Source organism: Pseudopipra pipra, chromosome 2 (genome assembly GCF_036250125.1).
Source record: "Pseudopipra pipra isolate bDixPip1 chromosome 2, bDixPip1.hap1, whole genome shotgun sequence".
NCBI classification, from domain to species: domain Eukaryota; kingdom Metazoa; phylum Chordata; class Aves; order Passeriformes; family Pipridae; genus Pseudopipra; species Pseudopipra pipra.
In genome coordinates, this window is record NC_087550.1 from 25,875,261 (window position 1) to 25,902,442 (window position 27,182).

At 43.0% G+C, this 27,182-nt stretch overlaps 2 protein-coding genes and 2 long non-coding RNA genes across 9 annotated transcripts in view; 2 read left to right on the plus strand and 2 right to left on the minus strand.

Moving 5' to 3' along the window:
• Positions 1–27,182, minus strand: part of LOC135409231 (uncharacterized) — a 124,624-nt gene that overhangs the window by 67,906 nt on the left and 29,536 nt on the right. For all 4 annotated transcript variants that reach the window (XR_010428104.1, XR_010428107.1, XR_010428105.1 and 1 more), the window contains one exon: positions 15,981–17,036. This is a non-coding gene — a long non-coding RNA (uncharacterized LOC135409231). The remainder of the gene's footprint in view (positions 1–15,980; positions 17,037–27,182) is intronic.
• Positions 4,469–6,942, minus strand: LOC135409230 (cytochrome c oxidase copper chaperone). The gene is made up of 3 exons (XM_064644474.1): positions 6,705–6,942; positions 5,037–5,147; positions 4,469–4,677 (listed from the first exon to the last, which is right to left on the minus strand). The coding sequence occupies exons 1-2, from the start codon at positions 6,821–6,823 to the stop codon at positions 5,063–5,065; spliced, it is 204 nt and encodes a 67-aa protein (XP_064500544.1). The 5' UTR covers positions 6,824–6,942; the 3' UTR covers positions 4,469–4,677; positions 5,037–5,062.
• Positions 6,936–11,619, plus strand: LOC135409233 (uncharacterized). The gene is made up of 2 exons (XR_010428110.1): positions 6,936–7,051; positions 9,833–11,619. It is a non-coding gene; the product is annotated as an uncharacterized LOC135409233 (long non-coding RNA).
• Positions 21,353–27,182, plus strand: part of CFAP91 (cilia and flagella associated protein 91) — a 44,303-nt gene continuing 38,473 nt past the window's right edge. The window contains exons 1-4 of one of the 3 annotated variants that reach the window (XM_064644458.1): positions 21,450–21,595; positions 22,056–22,128; positions 23,056–23,142; positions 24,224–24,375. In XM_064644458.1, coding sequence (XP_064500528.1) covers positions 23,092–23,142; positions 24,224–24,375 — 203 coding nt within the window. In that variant the 5' untranslated portion in view covers positions 21,450–21,595; positions 22,056–22,128; positions 23,056–23,091. Of the gene's footprint in view, positions 21,395–21,449; positions 21,596–22,055; positions 22,129–23,055; positions 23,143–24,223; positions 24,376–27,182 lie in introns of those variants that run through there. The other 2 variants (XM_064644459.1, XM_064644460.1) reach the window with 2 other exon arrangements.

Below are 27,182 nucleotides of genomic sequence, written 5' to 3' on the forward strand. Positions count from 1 at the left end.
TCAACTCAGATAACCCAGAACATAGGCATCAGAGGGAGCCTTCGAGTTCAGTCCTCCACGGTCAGCTACAGAAAAGATGCATAAATGCAATTTCTCCCCTGCTTCAAGTAACACATTATCAGTCACAGAGGCAGGATCTGCCCTGCTGCCAGGAAGCAGTTTCATTTCAGGCATTGACGCAACCCACGTGGTCACTCAACACAGTATGAGGTCAGCCTGCACGGGTCAGTGGAGTAGAGATAGGGTTTCGAGGGGTAGTCGTGTTTCAAGCTTGCAGCTGCCCTGCCTAACATACCATTCCCATTGGTACCATTCACTTAAAGACACACTAATCACCTCTTCTACTAATAGTGCTCTGGAATAACACTGTCTCCGTGGTAAGGATGAAGCAATGCTTTATGGCAACCTTAAAGAACTCATCATGGTCTTGGACAGTACAATCTTATCTGTGCAATGTTTAGGCCAGGTGCAATAGAGAGCTGTATGGCTCCTAAGAGTTGTACCATCTTGACAGGTTGCCATGTGGGAAGGAGATAAGTCAAGCTTTGCGCAGGGTGAGTGTGATCCACTCAGAAAGATGCTTTCTGTTAAGGGTGAAGTGAAACACGGAACTGGGTCTCCAGTGGCGCCTTAATTAAGTGAAGAAATAAATCCTACTGACTGAAGCAGAACAAACCTCATCTGCAAGAGTTATGGGGAAACTAAAAACTTTCTGTCTCTTGACCTTCTCTGCAAAGAGGGAATAATGATCTTATAGCCAAAGCACTACAATAAAAACCTTGGGATCCAGGTTCTGTTTTTCATATCATTGCTATATACTTGTTAGATGATCCCAACAACAACTTGTCAACCTTTAGGCCTCTGCAAAACAATTCATATTATAAAGGCCCCTTTCTCCAAGATAAGCTGATATTTGATAAAATCAGGATTTGGGATATCAAGATTGGGAACACTTAGGAGAAAGATACTTTATGAAAGATCTGTGAGACAAAACTGAACTGCTATGAATAGAAATGTAGAACTACATTAGAGGAAGCATTCTCAAAAGCACCACTGCAATTTCTCCTACCTTTCTATACTACCAAAAAAACTTTTGCAGCGATATCAAAGAAAGTGGAAAAAAGGAAGTTATTAATTTCACTCTTCAGTTAGGTAAATTCCTGAGCTAGAAAATACTCTGGAACACAATGCCAATGATTCATTATAACAAAGAAGGTCCTTCCTCTGGTGCAGCAGAGGATGTGTGTACAGTGGTGTAGCAGTGATACTGGGGACACCACGGCGGGTGAGGATGACCTGCTGTGACTCCCCTGTAGAAGACAAACAGGAAGCCTTCAACCAGCAGCAGTAACAGCTATATAGAGTTGTCCAGTATCCTTTTCGTACCTGCTGCACACAAGTATGTCAGCATCCCACTCATCATCTTCCTTCCAAAAACTTTCTAAAATACCTACCATGCTTTGACCCTCATGGAAGCCCAGACATCCCATTTCTTACATTTACAGAATTTGTGTAAAATTGTGCAGAGGTCCATTTTTTTCTTTTCTTGACCTGATATAAACAAAGCTCTCACTAGAAACTATGCAACTTTTCTGCTGGGTCTCAATGTGACATTGCACAGAGAATGATACAGTCTTTTAAAAGGTAGATCTCTGAGCACACACTAGAGATTACTTTAGGTGTTTTTAGACCCAGTTTTTTAAAAGGAAGATTTGTAAAGTCATTGAGCCACCAAGGCTCAAATCTTTCTCCTTGGACACTTGCCACGGCCATACAGATCATCTTCACACCACTTTGAGTTTTCCACACAATAACAATTAAAAAACCTCTTATTGCCAAACAGAAATTTTATGTTCATGCCTTGCCTTGAATTAGAATATATGCCTTTCATCCAGGGATGCTGGTTCATCCAAGAGGAGTGTCCAAAAAGCCAATACTGATTCAATGGGAAAGCCACACAAGTATTAAAAGGGAGATACCAAAGTCAAAACAATTTGGAATCGAGACAGCAAGTGCATAGAAAACACCTGAGCAGGATTAAGACCCTTCCCTGGAAGAAGACACATAAACACTGTTAACAAAATGACTCTGTGAAGAAGAAAAATAGACATGGCAAGCATTTCAGCACTGAAATGGGCAGTGTGTAAATAGGTACTCCACTGATTTCCCCACTTAAAATGAATTCAATCAGCAGCAGTATTTAGCTGCAAGTGATGATGCAACCCAGATGCAGCCTGCACTATGTTTGGCAAATAAATCCTCTGTCCTTGAGAACCACACAACACAGAGATTATCAGTCCCAAATCTCACAGCAGCTGAGTGACTGGCTATTTTGCCCATCCTCAGGAAGTGTACAGATTCACTACAGATCCCATAAGCTGAAAACTAGTTTGATCGCCTGTGCTGAGGACACTAAGACCTTGGGTGGCATAAAGTCAGAGAGGGCATAATCAGACATCTCCTTTTTGATGTATTATATATTGCATAGCTGGCACTAGTCTGCAGAACTGTTACTTACACACTAGTAAACCCTGCAGCTCCAAAATACACGCGTTCAATTTACAGCTGTTGGGAAAGGTCTCAAGCCTGCTCCAGACAAGCTCACAGTGAGTCACAAACGTTGAAAGATGGTATGTACTGTATCTAGTTGTACTGCTATATAGTTTAGTCAAGTTTCCTACTACTGTCATGTTTCACACCCTCACAGGTACACCAAACGCTGTGCAGGGCAGTGCTTGTCACCAGCACTGTTGGTAAGTAGTAACACAGGGACAGTAACTCCCACTCCTTGAATCGAGCCCTGAATCCGCTCCACAGGAATACTGTTGTAAGAAATGAAGCCACTCAGCAAGAAATGTGATTTGACTATGAGGTTTTTCCATTGTTGCTTTAAATATGGATTTGTCCAGTATCCTTTCTGTACCTGCTGCACACAGGTACGTCAGCATCCCACTCATCATCTTCCTTCCAAAAACTTTCTAAAATACCTACCATGCTTTGACCCTCATGGAGGCCCAGACATCCCATTTCTTACATTTACAGAATTTGTGTAAAATTGTGCAGGGGCCCATTTTTTTCTTTTCTTGACCTGATATAAACAGCATTCCCATTCTCACTTGACCGCTGCCCTGCTCTATTCTGCAGCACCATTTTCACAGTTTACCCAGACTGGACATGCCACCACAACGCTGGTGCTCATGCACCTTTTAATATTCTCCTCAGTTTAAGCTCTGACATGCAATGGTTCAACAATAAATGACCTTATTCAAGTTTCTACCTCAGGACAACAATAAACACCAAGAGAAGCACCAGGTCCTGCTGCTCAGACAGCTACAGTGCCGCAGGCAGCTTTGAATGCTTTCTGCCAGAGCTACACCTGTGTCCCTTCTCCGAGGCTGAGAGCCAACATGGGCACAACTCTTGCCTCGGGACAGGACCTTCACAAAACATTCCTGGAGGCGAGTCTAAACTCTCCTCGTGCAACTTGTGAGTCTCAGCAGGGGCAGCACCAAACTTCACATACTAAATGTTCAAGGCCTATTCACTGCTATCAGGATATGCAGGACACAGCTGGCAGAGAAACGACGACAGTGGTGGGTGACTGCACCCACCGCTCCAGCAGGATCAAAGCCAAGACAAGAATCAAGACAAAGCACAGAACTTGTATCTTCAGTTTCTGAAAACTCATCAGGAGAGGAAGTAATTAGTGATACTGCCTTCAGCAGTCAAATCACCACAGGAAGGACAACAATGGTAGGGTTGCACAATCGCATAGTATGAAGCCAAAAGTCACATATGTGTAACAAGCTACCAACTGCACCTTTTTAGTTTCTAGATTGTAAGAAGAAATCAAAGGCCACAACTACCCTCCCACTGTCATGCCACAAGAGGTGAAAAAAGAAGCCAGAAAACAAAAGCCCATGCATAAAAAAAAAAAAAAAGCTTTTCTACCAGGCAAGTGACCTGTACATACAAGTCACTTGCAGTGACAGGGAGCAGTCCTCTGCTCCCTTTCCCTTGAAGAACTACCAGCTCAAGTGAGTTTGATATGGGAAGTACTTAATTTTTCATTATAAAGAGTGAAGCTTGAACCCTTGGGTAAAGCTATTCAAAAAACATTGGATGAATTCTAACGGGAAAACAAATATAGTTTTGACTGTGAGGAAAGTTCATTTTGTAAGACTGTGGTCGTCTTTGTACAAACATAGTTACAACTACTGTCACAAACTGCATTACTGCTGAAAGCAGTAAGATAGCAGTGTTACTGGCACAATTTCACAATTTCCATCAGTGGGAAAACCCACCAAAGTCCTCTCTGTTCAACCACACCACCACAGTAATCAATGTTCTTATGTTAATGATCAAGGCAAGCTTTTCTCATTCTCTCATTTCCTGCAGCACACTGTTTTCAATAAGGAGAGCACTGTCATTTCTTTATGTAAAAAGAAACAGAAGTCAAGAACGTTGGTCATTTTCAGACTTTTATTAACAGGAAAAAATATATTTTCTATAGCAGAGGTCAAGAGTTAACAGTGGAAAAGCTTCAGACGTGATGCATGGTCTATCATTAGAGATTCTTTATAAATAGATGCTTTGTTTATATTTGTTCTTTGAAGTAACTTGCAGAAATAATTTATTTTGCAGCTTTCCAGAATGAAGTCACACCACAGACATCATCTAGAAGAGAGGAAACACAACTTCACAAAACATGGATTTCCACTCGATATTGAGGGATAGTTCAGCAATCAACAAAAAAACCCCAGCACAAACCCACAATACCCAAACCCCACACTGCCCCAGCATCAGAAAGCTAAATTGAGGTTTGGATCTATTAGAAGACAACAGAGGCAGCACCATTCTCTACTGCCAAAGACTTCATCACCCTGACAAAGAGAGCAGTGCTTACTCTAGTGTCAGTGAGGATTACTCTGCCCTCCCTCTCTTAAGGATAACATCTTTACCATCACAAACAGTACTCGGCAGCAGATGAGGTGCCAGGGCTCTTCAGAGGCAGAGGTCCTGAAGGATGTACTCACCACAATCACAGTCCTGGTCATCTCACTCATATTTTGAAGCCCAGAGCTCTCATACACTCTTTGTGAGCTTCAATTAGGTGCCCACAATTTTCTTCCCCCTTCTCAATGATGCTGCAAAAGAAAAAGATTTCCAAGGTTCAGCAACAAAATGTTTACTTACTGTTAGTCAAAGCCATAGAATTTACCCCACAAATCTGTTGGGGACAATCAAAAATCCCTATTAGGCTCCAGAGATCTTTTTGTCCATCCTGTCCAGGATAGCGCTGTTTTGGAAAGTATAAAACTATCTTAAAAAGTTACCCAAGTCTGGAGCTGTGCACTTAAAACTCTGATAATAGGTGTTACAGAATTTCCTATTAACAGCTAGGGTCTATTCTGGGCAGGTCTAGATGGGGATTTGTTATACAACACAAGGCTGTCACATCACTTCATTAAGTGTGCTGAGCTTGTCAGTAGCCACTTTCAGATCATTCAGCAGGGAAGCAATAAAATTTCTCCAGTAAGAAACAATGCAGTAAATGATGAGCTGAGCAGTAAATGATGTTTTAGTTCAACTTCAGTTGGTATTCAGGGAACCTGAAGCAGACAAAAATCCAGCTACTGTTTATTTATGACATATGGTAACTTTTGATGTTACTCATCCCTCCAAGTAAGAGCCTACCATCGTTGGTACATCATGTATACCACAAAAGCACTTCAGACTTGCTTTTTGATTGACTGGCAGAGCACTTCCTGATCCCAGAGATGGAGATCCCACTGCTCTGCAGAGTGCTGATCACAGGTCTCATCAACCCTCATCTGCCACTTTATGCTACTCTTGCTGACAAAGGAAGAAACTACCAAATGGTGAATAACTAAAGTACCTGATTTTCTTAATCTTTAATTTTCTTCTTGGGTTTTATTACAGTGAGCATGGACATGTCTGCTGCTTGCCCAAGGCGACTCATCTGACCAGAAACATGCATCCTTACCACCCTTTTCTGAGAGGGCCCTGGATTCACCTTCACCCTACCATGTAAGTAGACATGCACCCCTAACTTTAGCAAAAATACCATGTTCAGTATTATGTCACCTGCTGAACACCATCATCTGAACATCACATCTGCTGAACATCACCTGTGAGGTAAAAATGCCCCCAAAACCTCCAACTTGGTCACCAGATTAAAGTTCTTAAAAGTTTAAAGATTCACTGCCATAGACAAAGGAGCTCCATTTTGCGGGTGCATTTCACGCTATTTGACAGGTCCTATGATCGTGACTAAGCCTGTAATTACAAATGCAGCTGTAAACGCCACTGCCAAATTTTGCACTTCCGTGTGAAATGTCACCCTCTGAGACCTAAAAAACAAAGCATTTTGCTTTGTTTAAAACAGAACATAATTTACATTCAACTGAGCAATAAAGACGTTACCACCTGCTGGTACTTGTTGCTTCGGTCAGTCAACAGCAGCGAAAATTTACCAGCATCATTAAAAGCTGATCTCCGAAACCTGTTTTAAACCGGGGCTACGAGACATTAACCTCTTCAATTCCAAACTATCCTTTTAAGGCATTTTCTCCACCTCCTCTCCCGCACTGTCCCTCCTCCCTGGGATGCTCCTGCACCAGTGTGCTGGCTAGGCAGGGCTCCCAAATCCACGCTCCCCGCGGAGCCCGGGCCAGGCTCACCAGGCGTCCCGCGCCTTCTTGGTCTCGGGGCAGGCACAGCAGGGCTTCAGCGGCTTCTTGTCCCCCCGCGCCTCCTCCGCGCCCTTGCTGTCGCAGCTGGCGGCGGCGACCGTCGACATGGCGGGCGGCTCCCGGCACCCTCGGCCTGCGGGGAGATCGGGCAGTGCCGGCCGCCAGGGACCCGCTGCTTCCGGGAAACCTTCCGCGCCGCCCAACCCTTCCCGCCCCGCGGCGTGACGGGAGATGGAGTTCGGAGCCCTCCTCCCGCCCCTCCCTGTTCCCTAGGCCGTCACCCCTGTGGCGACACACACCGACAGGTCCAGAGTGACAACCTGCAGGGACACTCGGTACTGAACGAGCCAGAAAGAACGGGGAAGGGGGGGAGGACAGCAGGGTGACAAATGGTGTCAGCGGCCGAGTGGACCCGGCACCCGATGCAGTCTTAGCAAGAGCAGCAAGGGACAGGATTAGGATTTTGGTTCTGCCAGCGCCAGGCTCCACGGTGAAAGCTGTGGCCAGCCACCTAAGACTCTTTTTTCCCATTCAATCAGTGGGGAAAACAGAGGCTCAGTTCTTTGTGGTGTTGTCTGCAAAAGTCGGATTTGTTACCTGGTGTGCAACAAGCCAATAACTTTTGCTTTGCAAATCAGTTGATTATAAATTATGTTCTCTTTAAAATAAAGAAAAATGCTTTGTTTTTCAGGTGTCAGAGGATGACATTTCTCATGGAAGTGCAAAATTTGACAGTGACTTTTATAGCTGCATTTGTAATTACAGGCTTAGTTACGATCATAGGTCCTATCAAATAGCATGAATGTAAAAGAATACACACTTGAGAGAGATACTTATTTCAGAGTTGTGCAAGCCTGGGTGCTCAGTGGAATTCCACAAATCAAGCACACCAACTATCAAAACTTTTTACTGTTTATACGTTTTGGCAAACAAAGGAATTAATGTTCATTGGCTATAAGTTACATAGTTTTCTTATTAATTAACAGTCCATCTTCTGTTGGTTAATGATTCTCTCGCTTCTCACGCTAATTAGTCCGCATGCCCAGTCTTTCTCTTCTTTTGGGTCAATGAGTTTCTTGGTTCAGTGTCCCAATGCAGATGTCCCATAAATTCTGCATTCTTTATGTCCACTATCAGTGTGCACCCTTTTCCCCCAAGATTGTTAACATCCCCCTAGGTCTGAGATCCTTAAGCATGTAAGCCCTAAAATTTAACAAGGCAATTCTAACAACAAGTAATTTGTTTTTTCTAACACATGGGCATCACTTGTTATCACAGCTTGCTTGTTAGCTGCTGTTTCACAACAGCATCTCCCTTCTGTTGATTAGGCTTGAAAGTACACAAAGATCAAACATCAAAGAACATCCTTTCTTATGGAAATTTTTACATATTCCACATTTTGCAACAGCCGGAGTGAAGAACACATAGCAACGCTGGTACAGCACACATGAGCACAGTCATCACCACTGGGAACATTCATGTTGCTATTTTGTGGCTGGGGGCCAGCCAGGCTGGTCCCTGGCATTGTTGCAAAATGGGGAATATGTAAAATTATCTTGAGAAATTATAGTTTTTGATGTTTGATCTTTGTACACTTTCAAGCTTTCATAACAAGAAAGGAGATTTAATCTGTGAAACCAATAGCATCTAACAATCTATAAGTGATGTCCAAGTGTTAAAAAGATAAATTACTTGTTGGTAGAATTGCCTTGTTAAGGTTTAGGGCTTGACATGCTTCAATGATCTCAGACCTAGGGGGATGTTAACAAAGATTGGGAAGAAGGATGTACCACTGATTGTGGACACAAAAAATGAAGAATTTACAGGCCACAAGGACATCTGGTAGAACTCACAAAATAAGGAAGAAACTAATAAAGCCAACTCAGCAACTGTGCTGAAATCAGCTCCAACTGGGTAAAAGGTAATTCCAGCAGGGGCAGTTCATGACCACCAACTCATGGACCACTGACCCAAAAAATGCACCCACTCAAAAGATGTGAAAGACTGAGCATGTGGACTAATTAGCATGAGAAGTGAGAGAATCATTAACCAATACTAATTAACAAGAGAACTATGTAACTTGTAGCCAATGAACATTGATTCCTTTGTTTGCTAAAATGTGCAAACAGCAAAAAGTTTTGATAGTTGGTGTGCATGTGGAATTCCACTGAGCACCCAGGCTTGCACAACTCTGAAATAAATAATAAATGTCCCACTCAAGTGTGTAATCACTGGCTTGTTGCACACTGCGTAATGAATCTGATTTTTGTGGACAGCAGCATGGGCAATAAGCGAAAAGATACAGAGCTGCTCTTCCTTTGTAGTTTGGCGCAAACCTTGCATCAGCAGCCACTCTCTCCTTCCAGGTCTCTGCCACATACACGCCACAGCTTGGTTCTTTGGCCACAGCGTGTCAATTCCTATGCTACACTTTTCCCTGCCACCAGCCCTTGTGATGACTAGTGATACTTGCACATGTATAGACTTGCAGGCACATTGCAGAGTAAAGGGACGCTCTACAGAGGTAATGTGGGAAGGGCAGGGCACTAGTGGATGTGATACTGCTGAGACCTTGAAAGGGGAAAAGAAGAATATGCCCACTGGGATGCAGCTGCTGTGCCTTTTAATGGGGTGTAGCAAGAGTCAAAGAACTGGCAGTTTATATCATGTACTAAGGGGATCTAAAATTGTAGGAACACTGTCAAGAACATTTGGAGTGGTAGAAAACCTGTGGTTTGTGTATTTAATTAGACTTTTAGAATGAGGTTTTTACATTTGGGACAGATTATCCCATACTTGTCAATCACAGAGGTATTTATTCTGATCTATGATGAAAAGTAAATAGCAGTAGTGCCTAATAAAACAGGTTACATGTTCCCAGTCTCAGCAAAAGCAGGGAGCTCAAAATACCTGCTAGGGATCTGAATACTCCACTCAGGTAAAAGATTGAAAATGGTCCTGCCCTATACAAGGCATGAAGTATCAAGCAACCCTATTGCTTTCAAGAGCCCTGGGCAAGACAGAATTATGTCATTTTCAGTATTTACCCTTCCAATAAGTCAGGTCAGAAATGAGATCATTCTCTGTTGAGATATTTTGCTCTTCTGTTTCTCTAGATCACCAAGGTGAATGCCACCACCACTGACTTGTGCTACCTGAATGAGTAAATGACAGGAGAGGATTCTTTTTTGATCCCCTCATTCTCACAAAGAGAGATGAGAAGTAGAACCTATCTCTTCCAGAAGTCCAAAGCTCCACAGTTTCATCACATGGGTGGATAAGGCTCTCCTGTTTTCACCCTTGAGGCACCTCTGACACCCTGACAATGTGACTTCTCCAAACGCAGGCTCCTGAGGAGAGAGCCCGTGTGCTGCCATCCTTCCTCTGGAATGGTGTCATGTAACACTCACTCGACCTAATCAGCCACCTACTTAATTATCCATGGATCTCAGCTCAGTAGCCCATTCCCCGCTATCCTAGTTGGCTGGGAAGGTTGTCCAGGTGACCTGTGCCCACACAGCCTCCTGGTTAAACACACATGATGGGAGGCCAATCAGCCAGGAATGATGAACTGGAAGATACATTTGTATCTGTATCTGTATACAGGATGCATTTGTTGACCAGAATATGATCTTTCCAAATCCACACAAACATGCTGCAAGGTATGAGCCGACATTGAAACACCTATCAAAACCAAACATCAGCTCTCCAAAGCAGTGCCTTGTTCCTAGTTTTTAAAACATATTAGGCATGTTTTCCTTTCAAATTAACTAGTTTTGTCTTTTCTTCCTAAAGCTTTATCTGCTGGCCACTGCCCAAAGACCTAGATAGAACTGGCGATAGCAACACAAACTCTGAGGGAAAGCCTGTGATAAAACCTCAAAGTCTGCAATCAAACAGTATCTTTTATTTAACATCTTCTATTAAAAAAAAAAAAAGTTTGAAAGACACTGATTTGGCCTGCAAAAACCAGGAAAAGACCAAACAAAATACAGTTTATACTCTTGCCTGTTACAGAATAACAAGGGCAGAGGAAGGTTAAAATTTAGTCCTCTTGAGAGACAACTTCAAATGGGTTTGCACAAAGGTTTCACCTGTGAAGACTAAACATCTCTGCAAGCAGCACTTCACTCTTCCAAATAGATTAAGGAGGAACACTGCTATTTTGGCTGTGCTTCCTGCATGGTAATAGTTTGTAACAGAATTGCCCTGGAAAAAGGAATCATTTCTTTTTGGGATGAGAGGGCAGCAGCTGAGAGAGGAGAAGGAAGGGACGTGCCATTAAAGCATACTTAACACATTTTGATACTGACTGCAGTGCAGAGAGGAGATCACAGCCATTTCTCTTCTGACATTGCATTGTGCATAAGAATTGATTGTTAACTTGGTGCTTTCTGTTTTCCATTTTTCCTCTGCCTGCTGACAGTGGCAGAAGAATTATGTCAGAGAGTTATGTGTCAGAATGAACAGATTTATCTCTTCCAGATTTATCAGTGCCAGTCAAAGAGGAATAGCTAAGGGCAGGCTACTGAGATGAGACTGCTGGAAAACTCAGATCCAGTACCCTGGAGGGGAGATTCAATGAAAATCTCAGTCTCTGAAAGAGATAATGAGAAAAGACCCTCCCTCAATCTGCCATGTAATTTGGCAGCCTGGTGCCACATGTGAGAGTACAAGAACATCAGGTAGCACTGGACATTTACAGCTCTGGATTTAGAGGACTAATGGGTGGAATAGGGGGAGACAGCACAGTTGTCACGGGTTTCCAAATTATTTCCCCTGTACAGCCCTTTATCAGAATTGAAGAACATCACTGCAGTCATTCCCGTTGGCTTCTTGTGTCTTCAGTTTCAGCCCACTAAAAGAATGGTTGTCAAAAATAAAAGTACCTGTCTGTTAGAGAGACTCAAACGGACAGGCTTTTCAAGGAACCTCAAAAATGTATTTACATTCATTGTTACTACTAGGTAGGGTAAGCCCCTATCAATGTCAGTTGAAAGTAACAGTCTGGGGTAGTCTGGGGTTTTCCAGATTTCCCACACTTCCGACAGACATGATAGAAGGTAAATTAAGCTGTGGAAAATTTGTATGGTGAAACTGAGCTGAAGGGATTTTGGTATTTTCCATGTAGTGCCTATTCTGGGAACCACTATCATCTTGAAAAAAGAAACTTATTCAATATGATCTAGAGAAATATTTTTGTCTTTGACTCGGTATAAACATGAGACAGCCACTGCTCCAGCAGCCCAGTGAACCGTACGCGGTGTCTGATTGTCAAAGAAGTTGCCTGTGTTTTAGGTCAATGCTTAGATTACGTGAAAAAAAAGGACTTCAAACCTCTGAGCAAGATGACTTGTCAGGGCCCTGTTGCCTCTTATATTAACTGCCCAAGTACAGGATAGAGTTTCTCTTTTTGATCAGAGTTGCAGACCTGCAACTACCAAATGCTGCCAGCTCATCAGTGTGACCAGAGAGAGAATGAATGCTAGGATAGAAGGACTTTTGCTCTTGTCTAGTACAATGGGAGAGACTCTAAGCTTCAAACTCCATCTTTAGGTAAAGGCAAGGGGTTCACTGGGCTAAAATCACCTCAAGAGGCAATGTGCCAGTCCCTCCCCAGACTGAAGAGGCCAATCCCATGTTTCGGGACTATGGCATGAATTCTGTATGCAGGGATTCTGTACCACAGGACTGAACCATCCCCTCCTGAGAGACCACCTTGGAAGAAGGTAGTATGGAGAAAGTCTCCCTCCATACTCGCAAGCAAGCCCTTAGAGAAACAAGAGCAGAATCAAGATTACTTTTAAGGCCTTTCTGTCTCTTTGAATGCCCTACAAGCTAGTACTGCAACAGAGCATCTCTTGCCAGAAATTCAGCCAAATCTTCAGAGCATCAGAGTCTAGAGGTGGAAGGTAGTTTGCAAGATTGCAGTCACTTTCCACTTAAAATAAGAACTGCTGTCTCTGACATTGCAGGACTCAGCCCACAGCATCCTGGCTTAGCCCTCCGCAGTTAAGAGGAAAGTGACCCTCCTACAGGCTTTGGTATAAACTTAGAGGATATGAATGCCTTTCTCACATTGTTTCCTGCACAGCTCTCCTCAGTTTGTGCTAAGATTACGACTATCATCATTTTCATGTTATGCTCCTTCTTGTCACTGTCCATTGAAAGCACATCCAAACATACAAGTAAAGACTAGGAATTTGCCATGCATGCAACACTGCAAAATCCAGATCAGCAAATTCAGTGTGCAATCTCCCTGGTAACACAGCAAAAGAAGGAAGCTGGCATTTTGTACCATGCCTCAAAGTAACCTGCCTGTTCCACATGCACTGCAAGCAGGAACTACGAGCCTTTAGACACTGGACATGGACATACAGAAGCTCTTCCAAAATGCAGATATGCAGCAGCTGATGTTGGATGTGCACTGCAGGCCTGGTCAGGCTTACTTCAGTGCTTGCTGGCATGACTGATCAGCTGCTCCCTTTTGTGGAGGGAACACCTGTGAAAATCCAGGCATTCTGGAATAAATCCCATTGCACAGACTGGTGGGAAGGAAAGGTCAAGTGTTTGCACTCCAATGGCTGCATGTGTTACCAACACAACAAAAGAGCATGGTTGAAGAAGACAACTGTGTATTTTCTGACAGTCTCTACATTTAGTAACTCAGAAAACTCTAACCTGCATTTGGGAAATAACATCACTAATCCTCCACTAATCCTCCACATGAATCTGCAAAGGTCTGTCCCTATATCGCAGTCAGACTCTCTGTTTTCAGGTAAAAATCAGAAAAAAAGTAGCCCAGGATTAAAAGTACTTAGGCATGAAGCAGACACACTCTAATCAGCCAGGGTAAGTTTTGCTACAGATTTTTTTCCTGCATTGCAGTTAACCAAGGTAGCTGCCTATATAGTTCTTTCCAAAGAGGAAACCTCTTCCATTCTCACTTCTCATGACTTGAAAGAGTAAGACTTCCACATTTCCACAAAAAGACCTATATGAATTGTCAGAACTGATCAGAATCAGACAGCTGAGTCACTGTTAATATGTACCACCACATCCGTGCAAAGATGATCTCCACTTAGTCACCCCACAAAAATCAAATGCTGCCTGAGGTCTGTGCTTACACACCACAGGAAACCTCATTTAGAACCCAAGCCCACTTGCCTGTGTATTGAAGAAAAACATCTCATTGTAGTTCTGTAAAATCCTCCATAATACAAACTTCTAACCTTGATCAGTTCTGCTGCAAAACAGGCAGTGTTCTGCAACTCTTGTGCATGGTGTTAAACTGTCAATCAACTGAGAAGCAGCAATACTGTAGGTCCACTTCTCTTCCAGTGCACACATTCCATTAGTCCTTTTTTCCCCCTAAGTGTTGCTGCTGTTAAAAATTTCATTCTGCTTGGTGGGATGCCATTTTAATGCCTGTGTCAGTGACAAATCTGGCTTGTTTGATTCTATCCAAGTCTCTCATGATCTAATTTTATGAAATGTGAAGCTCCACTGTAGAAAATAGTTTAACATTCTCAATGAACTGCGGGAGCTAACTGGAAGTTGGGAAGGAATCATTAGTATTTACAAATACATGAGTCATTCCATATTTGACATGTCACTGATTGCAGCTTCATGCTTCTATGTACTCACATTCCAGAACCTCACTCCTTTTAAATATTGCATCAAGACATATGCTGTGCAGTGCTGCAAGTTGCTTGTAAAGAGCTGCAACATCACACATCTGAATCCATTTAGACTCCCCACAGCTGTTTTTCACAAAGTTATTAAATAATGTAGAAAATTCATTCACTTTCAAGCCATTTCTTTGACATCAGTCATCACACTAGGTTTCAATTTTGAACACCTAATTGATTTGCACTTGTTTTCTTCTGCTTTTCTTCTTGCTGATCTCCTTCTCAAGATCTTTAGAATCCTTGTTCCCACCAAAAATCAATGGGACTTGACTATAAAGTGCTTAATTGTCAAATTTTAAAAAGCATTAGGGCATCTCCATATGCAGGGATTCTCAAGAAAGCCTATTTACACTGACATTTTCCTAGATATCTGCAGTACAATCTGTATCTGGAGTACAATTGCTTCTTTAAAAGTGACATGGGAACACACTTCATCTACATGGAAGAAAATTTCATCTAAACATTCAGCTCAAGCCCTTATCCTGACTATTTTGCCCTGGTTTTCAATATGCTGTGCAGTATTTTATCCAAACTTGGTACCTAGCTGTCTTGGCTTCATACTTAACTCTGTGCAACAATAAATTTTACTCAATGCAGCCTGTCTGGACTAGGCACATCATTAACTACTCCAGTCCCTTATTTAAAACCCAGAATGGAATCTTCAAGGTCTGGTTCTCCTAGGGGTCCATCCAAAGACTTAGGATCAAAGAGGGGATGTTTCCAGATCAACATGCTACACAGTGATCTCTTATCATGTTCTCACCATTGTTATATCAAGACACCAGTGATATGCTCTAGATCCTGTACTGTGTTCTGTTCAGTCTCCACCATTTGAGACTGGGAAGTGATGTGGAAAGGATATGTGGGTGCAGGCAAAGACAGAGGGGAAAGATAGGGGAACTTTCAAGAAGAGACCACAGACTTTGTTTTCTTACATGAGGGAAGTGATACTTCTGCATCCTTCCCCAGTCCTTCAAAGGGCTGTGTTGAGCCCCCATCCAGTTCTAGCTCTTTTCTTCCAATGGCCTGAGTGTCCTGTCACTGCTTTCTCACCTTTTTACTTCTGATAGGCCACCCCTGGGCCCTTGGATGTGTGCCAGCCCTCACCTGACCTCCATTAGGTGGATTGCAATTAAAGGATGATAAGTAAATGGTTTTTTTTGAAAGCTTTGTGCAATAATTGTTTAAGAGTAAATATGAGTGTAGTGTATGGAAGTGTATGTATGGTAAGAACAAGCTGAAATGAATCTCCATAGCACTTCTGTCCAGATATTTAATTTCCACGAAGGGAGTGGCTAAAGTAATCATAGGAAATCAAGAGTCCCTGATGCTCCATTCAGATCAGACAAGCACAAACATTCACTCCCCAGAAAAGTGTCTTAACACACTGAAACTTGAAACCTGCAAGCAAACATGATGGTATTGACATTTATTCCACTGGGTATTACATGAAAGGAGTAAGAACACCATGAATTCATTGGTTTCCTAAGGAGTTCAATCCAAGATCCTTTTCCTGATGAGGTGAAACAACATAGAATCATAGACTCATAGAATCAGCTGGGTTGGAAGGGACCTCCGAAATCATCAAGTCCAACCCTTGATCCACTACCACTGTGGTTACTAGACCATGGCACTAAGTGCCACATCCAGTCTCTTTTTAAAAATCTCCAGGGATGGAGAATCCACTACTTCCCTGGGCAGCCTGACTACATGACATGACACTATTTCCCTGACATGCCTGACTACAGCCCAGCAAATCATCCAGATGTCACCTCTGTTCTTTAAGAATCTCATCCAAAGCTGATCCATCCAAGTGAAATTATGTGTATGAATGTCCTTCAGAGAATGCCTGAAATATTGGTAAAATTGAGGTTTTGCCACGGATTGGACTTCTCTGAACCATAGGCTGGAAATTGCCTTAATTCCACCGTCTTTTTTTCATTTTTTAAATGTTAATCAAAACCATTACAGAAGTCTTTCAGCAGGCTTTGAAGTGAATCTTTTAACGGTGATCACAAAGTACTACTACTTCATTTTTTTTGAACTTTGACTTTTTAAGCTCTCCTCATCTGTATATTGCTTTTACTACAGGAAATGTGCCAACAATCATACTAAGAAAAAGAAGGCAAGAGAGAACAAGTCTCCTATAAAGACTTTCATCTATTTTTTTTTATCATTTCAGCAGTTGTACCAGAAGATGCCTCTCTTAGCGTGGCTCTTAGTAAAAATGGCACAAATTAACCACAGACTTCCCCTTTGCAAAGTTCCATTTATCACCATCAGTAAACTGAGGCCATTTTTACAAAGGATGTTATAAATTACAAGTGAGGTATTCCATAGTGGATATAATGCCCTACTACAGCCAAAGGTCAGCACAGAGACAAGGTCTCAATCCACAACATAGTCTGTCACAGCATCTGTCTTCTCACATCTTTTTGAGAGTTACCTCTGTTTTCTGTTGGGAATAGTGACCACATCTTCCTCCTCTTCCCTTCTTCTTCACTCTCCTACACCATCTTTTCTGGTGAGCTGGAAGGAAGGCTCCCTTCTTCTGGATTAAAAATCTAGCAACCACATTGACTGCATCCTTGTGCTGCTGCTGCTTTCCTGCTTCTTTTGAACCACACACCTGGAAAAAGGTGTTTATTATTTACAGTTAGTAAATCATGTGCAGATCGGACAGGGAATGGAAATTAGCGATTACCTTGGATGGGTCCAACCGCCGAATTCATTTTATATCCTTTCACATTTAAATACAAGAGCTGAACTGGCGGCGCCCAAGCTAGAGCCTGGGATGGACCGGACCATACACGGAGGAATTGTGACATCTTGTGGCAAAAATGGGAAATGACACACTAACGGTTACTAATTTTAAATAGATTACTTTGGGGATTTCCTGCCATCAAAGCCTCAACAGTGCTTTTAATGCTATAACCTTGTTGCCTGTAACTTAGATTTTTTTTTTTAATAACTAGAAAAATGCCACCACGAAGCATCACATGCACCCAGCAGCACAACAGTGCTGTCATTTGTCACCTACTAACAGCAGATGAGGACCATCTATGTAATGAAGTTAAAAGCCAGATGGGTGACATCTTGCCAGGGTCTCACAAAGCCTCGTGGACTGCAGGGTAAAATTTACGTACAAGAAACCCAGTTCCCTCCCAGGTTGTAGAGGACAGAAGGAAAACAGAGTAGAGAGACTCATCATCTGTTTAGCTCAACTTCTTTGCCATATCCTCTGTAATCCTGTCTTGTCACACCGTTCCCCACATTTTCAGCTCCTCACCTAGGTCTCCCATTTTCTTGTCCAGACCACTTCAGTTTTGCTCTACTGGCTGCTCACCTTGTCTCTCCCTCCACCCCCTGCACACTGGTTCTGTACCACCCCACCCTCCTACTAATTTTTCTTTGCTCACCCAGTCAGGTTTCTCCTCTAAAATTACGCTTTCATGTCCAATCCATATTTTCTTTGTCCAGCTACTATTTGCTCTCAACTAGTGCCTAATCCTACCTTCCTTGCCTAAATTTTCTACTTCCCTTTGTCTGATTTTACAGTTCAAACACATCAGCAAGTCATCACAGCATAACAAGTCTGTCAACAGAGTAGCAGTAATTCATCTTGCAGCAAATTACACCATCTTATCTCAAGGTTAATGTGAGGTAAAATGCACTTGGCTCAGCCTCTGTCACAGGCAGCTAAAGTAGTGCACTTTTCTGCAGTTTTGCAACATGCTATGCACTGGCAAAGTTAATCCAGCAGTAACTCACAAGGGTGTGGACAGTTTTACTCATACATCTGAGCACCTGGTGTCCCCTAGAGCCAAGTGGCCATTAAAAAAAAATCAGCTAGACAGCACCTCAGCTCAGCTACACAGTCTTGCTCTGGAAAAGTAATTAATGAAAAAGTAAAAAAAAAAAGCCAAAACCGACCCAACTCTACGGCCCACAAGTTTGAGGAGAAAGCCCATCAATCAAGTTCTTTTCTAGGAAACAGGAATCTTTTTTGATTGCTTACAGTTTAGTTGCCTTCAGCTCACTTTCACCAGAGCAACAGGGTATGTCCCTGACACAGACAGACTAACCTGCCAGATAAGCTTTGAGCCCCTTTTCCAAAGTGCTGGTCAGAGACTAGGTTGCCAAAGTTTAATGCCTCCGATCAAACATTCTCACAGTCTTTTGTGTTTTGTGATCTTTTCCTTTGGACATGGCTGATCTACAATAAAAATAAATAAATATGGAAAGAATGATTCAGACCAAACCTCACCACTTTGCCATGGCAGTGTATTCCACAGCACACACCAGTGTGCCAGGGGCCCTGGCCAGGTTTGACACAGCTTCAGGTCCACAGGAATATGATTCCAGGCAAAGAACATTTGACATAGTAACAATCAACACAACTTTCAACACTTGTAAGGCTGTCCACTCTCCACACCTGTAGTGCACAGAGATTTCTTGGAAATACTAGTTAAAAATTAGCCAATATTTTACATGCACACACTCTAAGCAAGTTCCATGAACCTGAACCTTGAGCTTTTTGGTTCAGCCAGCCACATATACCTGTCACCTCCCATGAGTGAGTACTAGTCTTCAGGCAGCTATGCAGTGACCTGAAAACTTTTATTTTCTGACAGATTAGTTTTCAGGCACATCAGTCTCCTGAATTGGTTCGCTACATAGTCTTTCAGCTGCCAACACTGACAGATCAGAAGCAGCGGGGCCAGGCAGCTGACAGTGAACAAGGAAAAAGGGAGCAACATCTTACATTTAACCCAATTTAATGCAGTTAAATAGTGGGAATGCAGCTTTTTAGTTTTCCACAACTCCAGAGAGCACTTATCTGTTAGGCTACCCCCTGGCATTTTGTAGTACTCTCAAGAATGCATTTAATTGTTCCATTGTTCCTTCTCAACTTGGTTTCCATCTGGTTTCTTTCCCCATCAGAAAAAAAAAACAAAAAGAAGTCCAGGCCACCTGTATCCAGTCATCTCTGAAAACCTTAAAGTGGAAAAATGTGAGAGGGTGGAGCCAACAAAGAATAATTTTTTGGCCAAAGTACAGTTTACACACCTCATTACCTCAAGGCAGATGTTCAGAATGGAAAAATTTCAGCACGGAGTCATGGAGTTTTAATGAAATGAGATACAAGAAAGGAAAATTGAACTCGATCACAAGAAATGGTGGGCAACTACTAAAAAGTGACTTTTGCTGCCTGTGTCAATAATTACAATAAAGTGTCACACTGTAAAGCTCTTTAGTAAAATGAGGGCCTTTACAACCTGCTGGATATCTTCAGGGCATGGATCAATCCGTCATGGTAAGTCGCATCCTACATATGTCTGTCAGAAAACCTCAAGTTGCGACAGCATTTCTTAGTTCAGACCCACAGCTTCAATTTACCCATTTTGACCAAATAACAAAGTTGTTGCTTCCAGCAAGTGATGGGCCTTTAAGAAAGTAAACCAGCATTCAAAGTTGAATTGTCTACAAGTAAATTCCCAGAGCCAAGGAATTTGGAACCACAGTCCTAACGTTGCTCTCCTGTGATGAGATACTGAGGGGCCAAAATTCTATGTCAGACATGGCGAGCTGTGAATAACCCTTTGATATACAGTTTTATACATAACTAACATAGGGGACTTGCTTCAAGATTATAGGCAGAGGACAGGACCCATTTGCAGTTTCACTGCTTTTTATGTCCTATTCCAAGGTAGCATTGCCTGCAAATCTCCTTATGTTCACAAAAGCATTAGCCCTTTCTGTTTTTAACATGCAGCATGAAGAAGCTTCCAACTTCGTTTCTCATAGAAGGGGATGGCCTCCTCCTTATGAAAACAGCAGTGTTTTGCAAAAGGCAATATTTATTTGTAATGCTTTGTACAGGCCTCTCCAGATGCTTTACAGATGCAAAAATACATGCAGCCCCTCTGGGCAGTAAATACCAAGCCTATTTTCACCAAATCACAGAGTCAATTAGGTTGGAAAAGACGGAGGTCATTGAGTCCAACCCATGACCGGACACCACCACCTCAACTAGACCAGGGCACTGAGTGCTATGTCCAGTCTTTTCTTTTACGCCTCCAGGGACGGTGACCACACCTCACTGGGCAGTCCATTCCAATGTTTAATTACCCTTTCTGTGAAGAAATTCCTCCTAATATCCAACCCAAACCTCCTGTGGTGCAGCTTAAGACTATGTCCTCTAATCCTGTCGCTAGTTGCCTGGGAGAAGAAACTGACTCTCACTTGGCTACAACCTCCTTCCAGGCAGTGGACAGTGCTAAGGTCCCCCCCGAGCCTGCTTTTCCCCAGGGTAAACAACTTCAGCTCCCCAGCCGATTTGTGATCCAGACCCTTCACCGGCTTCGTTGCCCTTCTCTGGACTCGCTTTCACCACTTTATGGCTGCAGAAGTCCTAAGTGATAACAAGCAAAGCCGGGAATAAGAATATCCAGGCTTGTATCCTGTCCCTAACTATAACTGCTAAACCAGATTTCTTAAGCACTAAGCGAGAGTCCGGGGGGACTGGGGAGCATCATATAAAACAACCTCAGCAGCAGCTGTTAAAAAGCTAAAATATGTATGTCCTTCCTTTCGCCGCCCCCCTCGAGCGCGCCCCATCCTCCCCAATATACAGCCCGATCCCCGCGCCAGCGCCGCTCCCCCGGCGGCGGCACAAGATGGAGGCGGGAGGGCTCAGCGGGAAGCAGGAACGGCAGCCCGCGGCACGGGGAGCTGGAGGGACAGGGAGCGGGCGAGGGAGCGAGAGCAGCAGCGCGGCGGGGGAAAGCCCCAAGGCGCGACACCGCCTCCTCAAAGAGTCACCACCACGGCCCACAGGGACCAGGAGCGGCCCTCCCGCAGCAACGTCCCGGGGGGGCGGGACATTCCCAGCGCCGCCCGCCGGCCGTGGCCATGGGAACGGCAGCCATGCGAGCCCCGCTCCGCGGGGACGGGCTCCCCGCCGGACCTCCGGCTGCCGCTACGGTACCGGGAGCGGCGCGGCCGCGCCCGACACCCTCTGCGGGAGCGGGGCCGCGTCAGGCGGGGCCGGGGCTGGGCGGCGCGGGCCGGGAAGCGGTTGTGCTGCCCGGGCGGACCTCCCGCCTCTGCCCGGGCCTCCCCTGCCGGAGGGGCCGAGGGGCTGTCGCTGAGCTCGGCAGGGAGGGCAGGACTGGGGCCGGGCGGGTGGGTGCCACCCCGGGAGCGGGAAGGGGGTAGAGCTGGCGGCAGTAGTAGCGAAGTTACCGGGGGAGGCTCGGGGCGATGAAACATTTGCGGGCTTGAAGCAAAGCCAGCTTTGTGTCCCAGAGGGGAGCATCATGTAGAGTATGGTACTTCCACTGATTACCATTGCACCTTTTAATGCTTCGTGTCTTCACGTTTTCTGTTTAGGTTGGCAGGGCTTCCAAAAACAGTAGATTTTTCTAGTAGTGCGTGTTCCACTGAACACTAGTACTTCAGCTCTGAGCCTCATTTGCGTGATGGTGGAATTTTTTTGATGTAGAGATATGTATGTCAGTTTTTTCTTTCCTAGTTTGTTTTATACTGTCCTATGGCCAGACTTTGAAAGAGGGAAGCATAGCCTGACGATTTGTGCTGATTCTTCAAATATGTAACTACTTCCATTTGTTCACTTACCTTTCAGACCCTCTGTACACACTGTCAAGTGAGAAGGACCATTCAAAGTCAATGTCCACACTCAACTTGGTGATAAAGTGGTAGGTGTTGGCCAAAGACAGCTCACATGTGCACCTTGTATTTTTCTGTGTATGCATACACATGGCTAGAAACTGTATCTCAGTCCTGAGCTGCTCCCTTAATACAGCAAAACACAAAGCAAAGGAAGCAGTTTTAAATAAAATAAGACAACAGAGTAACCATGATTGCTGGCCTAGGGTGACTCAGTAACAGGAGCCTAGAAATACCCAGTTTCACGTTCTGAGTAATTTCCTAAATTGTTTGTCAGTATTTTTAATAGACTATCTCCAAATGCTGTTAAGTATAGCTTGTATATATTATTTAGATCTAATAAAATAGCTGGACAGTTGTTGGGCTGTTGTCCGAGCAGAGCTGTTAAAATGTGTTATTTCACACGGTGCCTCCTCACTTACCTGGGGATATAGTTACACTACAGATCAACATTGCATACTTGGACTAAAATGAAATAGGTAGCAACAGCTAAGCAGCCTATAAAGACTGCAAATCCATCCTGATTCTTCATACTGGTTTAGCACAGTTTAACTTCTAGCTAAGCCTTATCTAGATAGCCCATGCTTAGCTCTCTACTTCAGTTGCTCCTCTGCTGTCAGTATTGCCCCCTAGATGGTTTAAAACCAGCCAGGGCATGTCTGTGGGAGTTGCAGTTGCCCCTTTAGACAGCAGTGATTGACATAGAGTGCCAAAGGAAAACAGGCTTGGTACAACTGCACAATGAACTGGATTTCAAACAAAGAGTCCTCCCGAAGCTATGCATTTGACTGGGGCTGCAAGGGCAAATACTCTGAACTCAAACTCCATTGCTGTACAGCAAGGAGAAAATCCCTGAACAGCTTTCCAATACTGGAGTCAAGGAATGTGTTTTTGAAGAATGTTTTTGGATGTCTCTTACTCCATTATCTCAGACTGTTTCTTATATCTGCGTGAAGAAACCCACGTATTTGTCTGCCTCTCTGTGGAGAGACATGCACATGGAGCTGGGAACACTACCTGTCATCAGAGAGACCCTTGCTACAGTGTGGCTGTGATAACAGTTCAGGCCAGACTAAGTAAGCAGGCATACTGTCACTGAAGTTGTCATCTCATAGGTGTAATGGTGTGGATGGGTATGGTGGTAGACTCCAACTTGCATAAATCATGTTTTAAAATGAATCGGCAAGTGCATAATTCGCAATTCAAAACACCTCAACCTTTATAGCTTCACAAAATGGGATGGGCAGAGGTTGTAGTAGGAGTTGATGGGGTATTCCAAACTCTCGAAAGTTGGACTCCCTTTGAAGAGAAATAAACCAAAATTCAGTCTCATGCAGAACAAGCAGCTACTCATGGTAGGGTGCCTATATCTTCATCAACTAATACTGTCTTAGACTCTAATAAGTTGGTGCACTTGAAGTCACCACTACCCTATATGCATCTGAGTTAGCACCTGCTGAAATGAAAGGGGCAATTCATGATTCAATTCTTATTTCAGTCTTTACAGAAGCTCAAGCCAATATAGCTACATCACTTACACTTGAGTCACGATTGCAAAGATTTATTGGCAGCCGTAAATTTAGTGATTTAAGGCATATCTACCCAGGGAAATTAATGCTTAAATGGAAGGGTGTAGATTTTTAATATGATCATTTTTTGTGTGCTAGCTACCATTGAGATATTTTTAACAAATGCTAAAATTGTTACAGCATAAAATAATGTAACTTTACTCTGTAAGTGGAATATGTTACTTAATTTCTGGAGCACTAGAAATAGAAGGGAGTTACATGGGGTAATGTGCTAGAAGTTCACATTGCTGCACATTCACAGTTACTGCACACTAACTTCTTTATGTAACAAAGCGTTAGACCCTTCGATTTTAAGTATAAGTTTAGCACTGGAAAACAGCCGGAAGACAAATCTGTGCATCTGCTGCTAGTCTGGTATGCTCCACATCTTGAGAAGTACCATCTAACCAGCTGACATCATTAGCATACGTATGCCGCCTTCTTTTCCCATCCCAAATGTCCTGTAAATCACAGAAGGATGAAATTCTGATCTCTTTAGTGCTGTTTGAAATAGCTAAATTACTGCCTCTCTTCTTTGTATCCACACAAACACTAGGTAAAAGCACCTATATTCAGAAGTATGGCTACTGGATTGATTCATTTTCCAGCCTGCAGTTTGTGTCTGAAGGGCAAAGATCCAGTGCCTGCATTTATTGCTCGAAGATGGAGGGCTCAGCAGGGCCTGGAGGCTCTTCAGCAGCTTGCTGTGTAAGTGTTCTATGGTTGGATAATTTAAAATGAACATACAAACAAAACCAACAAAAGCCCGTGCACACTGAAGTGGAGATGACTGCAATTTGCTCCTACTTATATTTCCCTCAAAATTAAGAGATTGCAGCTGTTGTGGAGTATGGTTACCCATCTGTTTCCTACAGGGTGGATGTTGCACATTCCTTCATCCCTGTGCTATCTACTTTGCAGTGGTTGCTGTGAAAGAAAAGAGAGTTATTTCTATCTCTTATAGATCAGATGAGTTATGAAGATTTCAGTGACTCATGTGTGTTACTTCAGTGGGAGCTGTTTCATTTTAGTCCCGTGCAATTGCAGCTGGTTAGGTTGTTTTTGCTGTTCAAGAGTCTTTGGGGCCTGAATCAGGGCACCACATGCTGGGTGCAGGGGTTTTTTAGTTGAACTTTCTCCTGGCATCACCATTTGGGCTTCTGATTCAGCAAATATTTAAAAAAACATTTATATGTTTTGCTGCACCACAGGATTTTTTTAAGTCCTCATACAGCTGTATTAAAGACTGCAGGCATCAGCCTAGGTAGTTGTTTTCAATGTTTTTTTCTGCTTTAACAAACTAACTTCAGACCATGGGCTTTTCAGATGATGCATGCTCTGGGGTTGCTGGTAACTGAGTTCTACCACATACCAGATGGTAATCAGAGATGTTTAAGAGTGATACAGTGGATTTCATACCTGGTTTTGTTCAGTTTCAAAAGCATATTCTTCTTATTTCCATAATAAAGTATTTTTAGAGTATTTTTTCCTTACTGCTGTTTTCAGTATTTCAAACTGTCCCCAGCACATGGAAACCTCAGTGGCTTCTTATATTTTGCCTGTTATTCTGTAACAACTTATTTGGCATCTGTGCTGCTTTAAAATTGATTTACATTTCAACAACATGTATTTGCAAAATGTCTTGCAATTAACAAAAAAAATGAGAAATACATCCCCTCTGTTTCAACCTGCACTGATTGACAGCGCTGCTGATACAGAAGACAGAATATTTCCCAGCTGTCTTCTCAGTAGTTGCATTGCCTCTGCAAGGTTACCAGGAATAAATGCTCATTTATTTCAGCCAAGTCAGCAAGAATAAGTCAAGGACGTGCAAGAGGCAGGATCTGTGGAATAAAAGGGGCTATTTCCCTGGGTTCCCATTGTGCCTGTACTATACCATAATAGGATGAACAGCTTATGCTAATAAAGTTAGATCATAAGAATAAGTGCCCACCTGTGCTGAATGAAACACAAATCCATCTGGATGGAGCAACAGTCTGATATTTAAAGAGTCAGCTAGTGAAACTAGCCATCAGCTCAATTAACTCATTTGAATTACAAACGCAACTTCACAATAATAGTTTGATTAGTGCTGAGCAAGTATGTCAGGTTACCACACTGCATCTCAAAATACTGCCCTCTCTTTCGTTATGTGATATGACTGAAAGCCCTGGGAAGAGATGACTTTAAACTTACCTTGGCAGTAAATTGTGTGTCACGGGAGGTTAATGAAGTATCTCTCTCTAGGCTTTCCTGTAGCAGGTAACCGTACTGTGGCTCCCCAAATTCCACAGCACAGTTTGCAGGACTTAGATGAGGTCTTTGAAAAGCATGCAATGCAGTGCCTGATCTCAGCATGCAATCCTCTGTTTTGATCCCAGCTGTCAAGCAATGTTATGTACTGTCAATTGCATCTCTGTAAATATACCTTTGTATGTAAAATTAGGCATCAGCAACCAACTCCAGCATCCACAATCCCATACATCTAAAGGTCAGAAGTCTTACAAGTTGCCAAAAGTGGTCTTAGGAAAAACCCAGCCTTCAGGATTGCCAGTGGCCTGGGTTGGAAGGGACCTTAAAGATCATCTAATCCCCCTGCCACGGACAGGGACACCTTTCACTAGACCAGGTTGCTCAGAGCTCCATCCAGCCTGGCCTTAAACACTTCCAGGGATGGGATATCCACAGCTTCTCTGGGAAGAAGTTCTGTTTTTTGTCTTTAACCACCTTGCAGGTTAAGAAGAGTATGCAGTGGTTGTAAAATCAAATAGCAGTCTTCATGTATAGCTTTCAAATTACTCAATTCTTCCCATTCTCTCACGGACTGCCTTAATGAGGTCTTCCTCATGGTCTTCCAAAGCCTTAAAGAAAACTCTTCAAGGTGTTATAGTGAAAAAATTAAAGTCTGCCTATTTGAATTTCAAAATGGTGAAAAAAAAATGAAGAAAGAGGATTCTTGCAAAAGATATATGGTTGTTCCAGCGTAGGTTTTGAAACATTCACATTGTCATTCCTAATTTTTCTCCTTTATTGGAGAATTCAGATTGAAAGTGCTGATTCTAAAATTTTCAACATTTGCTCAAAATCCATTTAGCTGTTTTTCAAAGGTAGAAAGTGGTAGTCCTCTCCTTTGCTCATTCTACTCCTTTACACATATTTTCTGTTATGGGAAGCATTTAACTCTTAAGGAAATGAGGTTGCTCCCTCCACTCCCAGTAAAAGTAGTTTTACTTTACAAAGTCAAGCGCGTACAAGTGGCCAATCCCTTCCATAACAAGGGCATAAGAAAGTTTTAATAAAGGCAGCAAATAACCATTTCTGGACAATACATAGTGGGCAATATACATAAAGTGTCAAACTGTTTTGTTACATAGATCAGTATGAAAAAAAGCAAAATATAATTGCTTATATAAGTGTGGGGATTTTGGGCAATAGTGTGATGCATGTTGGATTGTGCAACCAGATGAGAGAGAGAGAATTTAAAAAAAGGGCATAAAGAAAAAAGGTCAGAAATA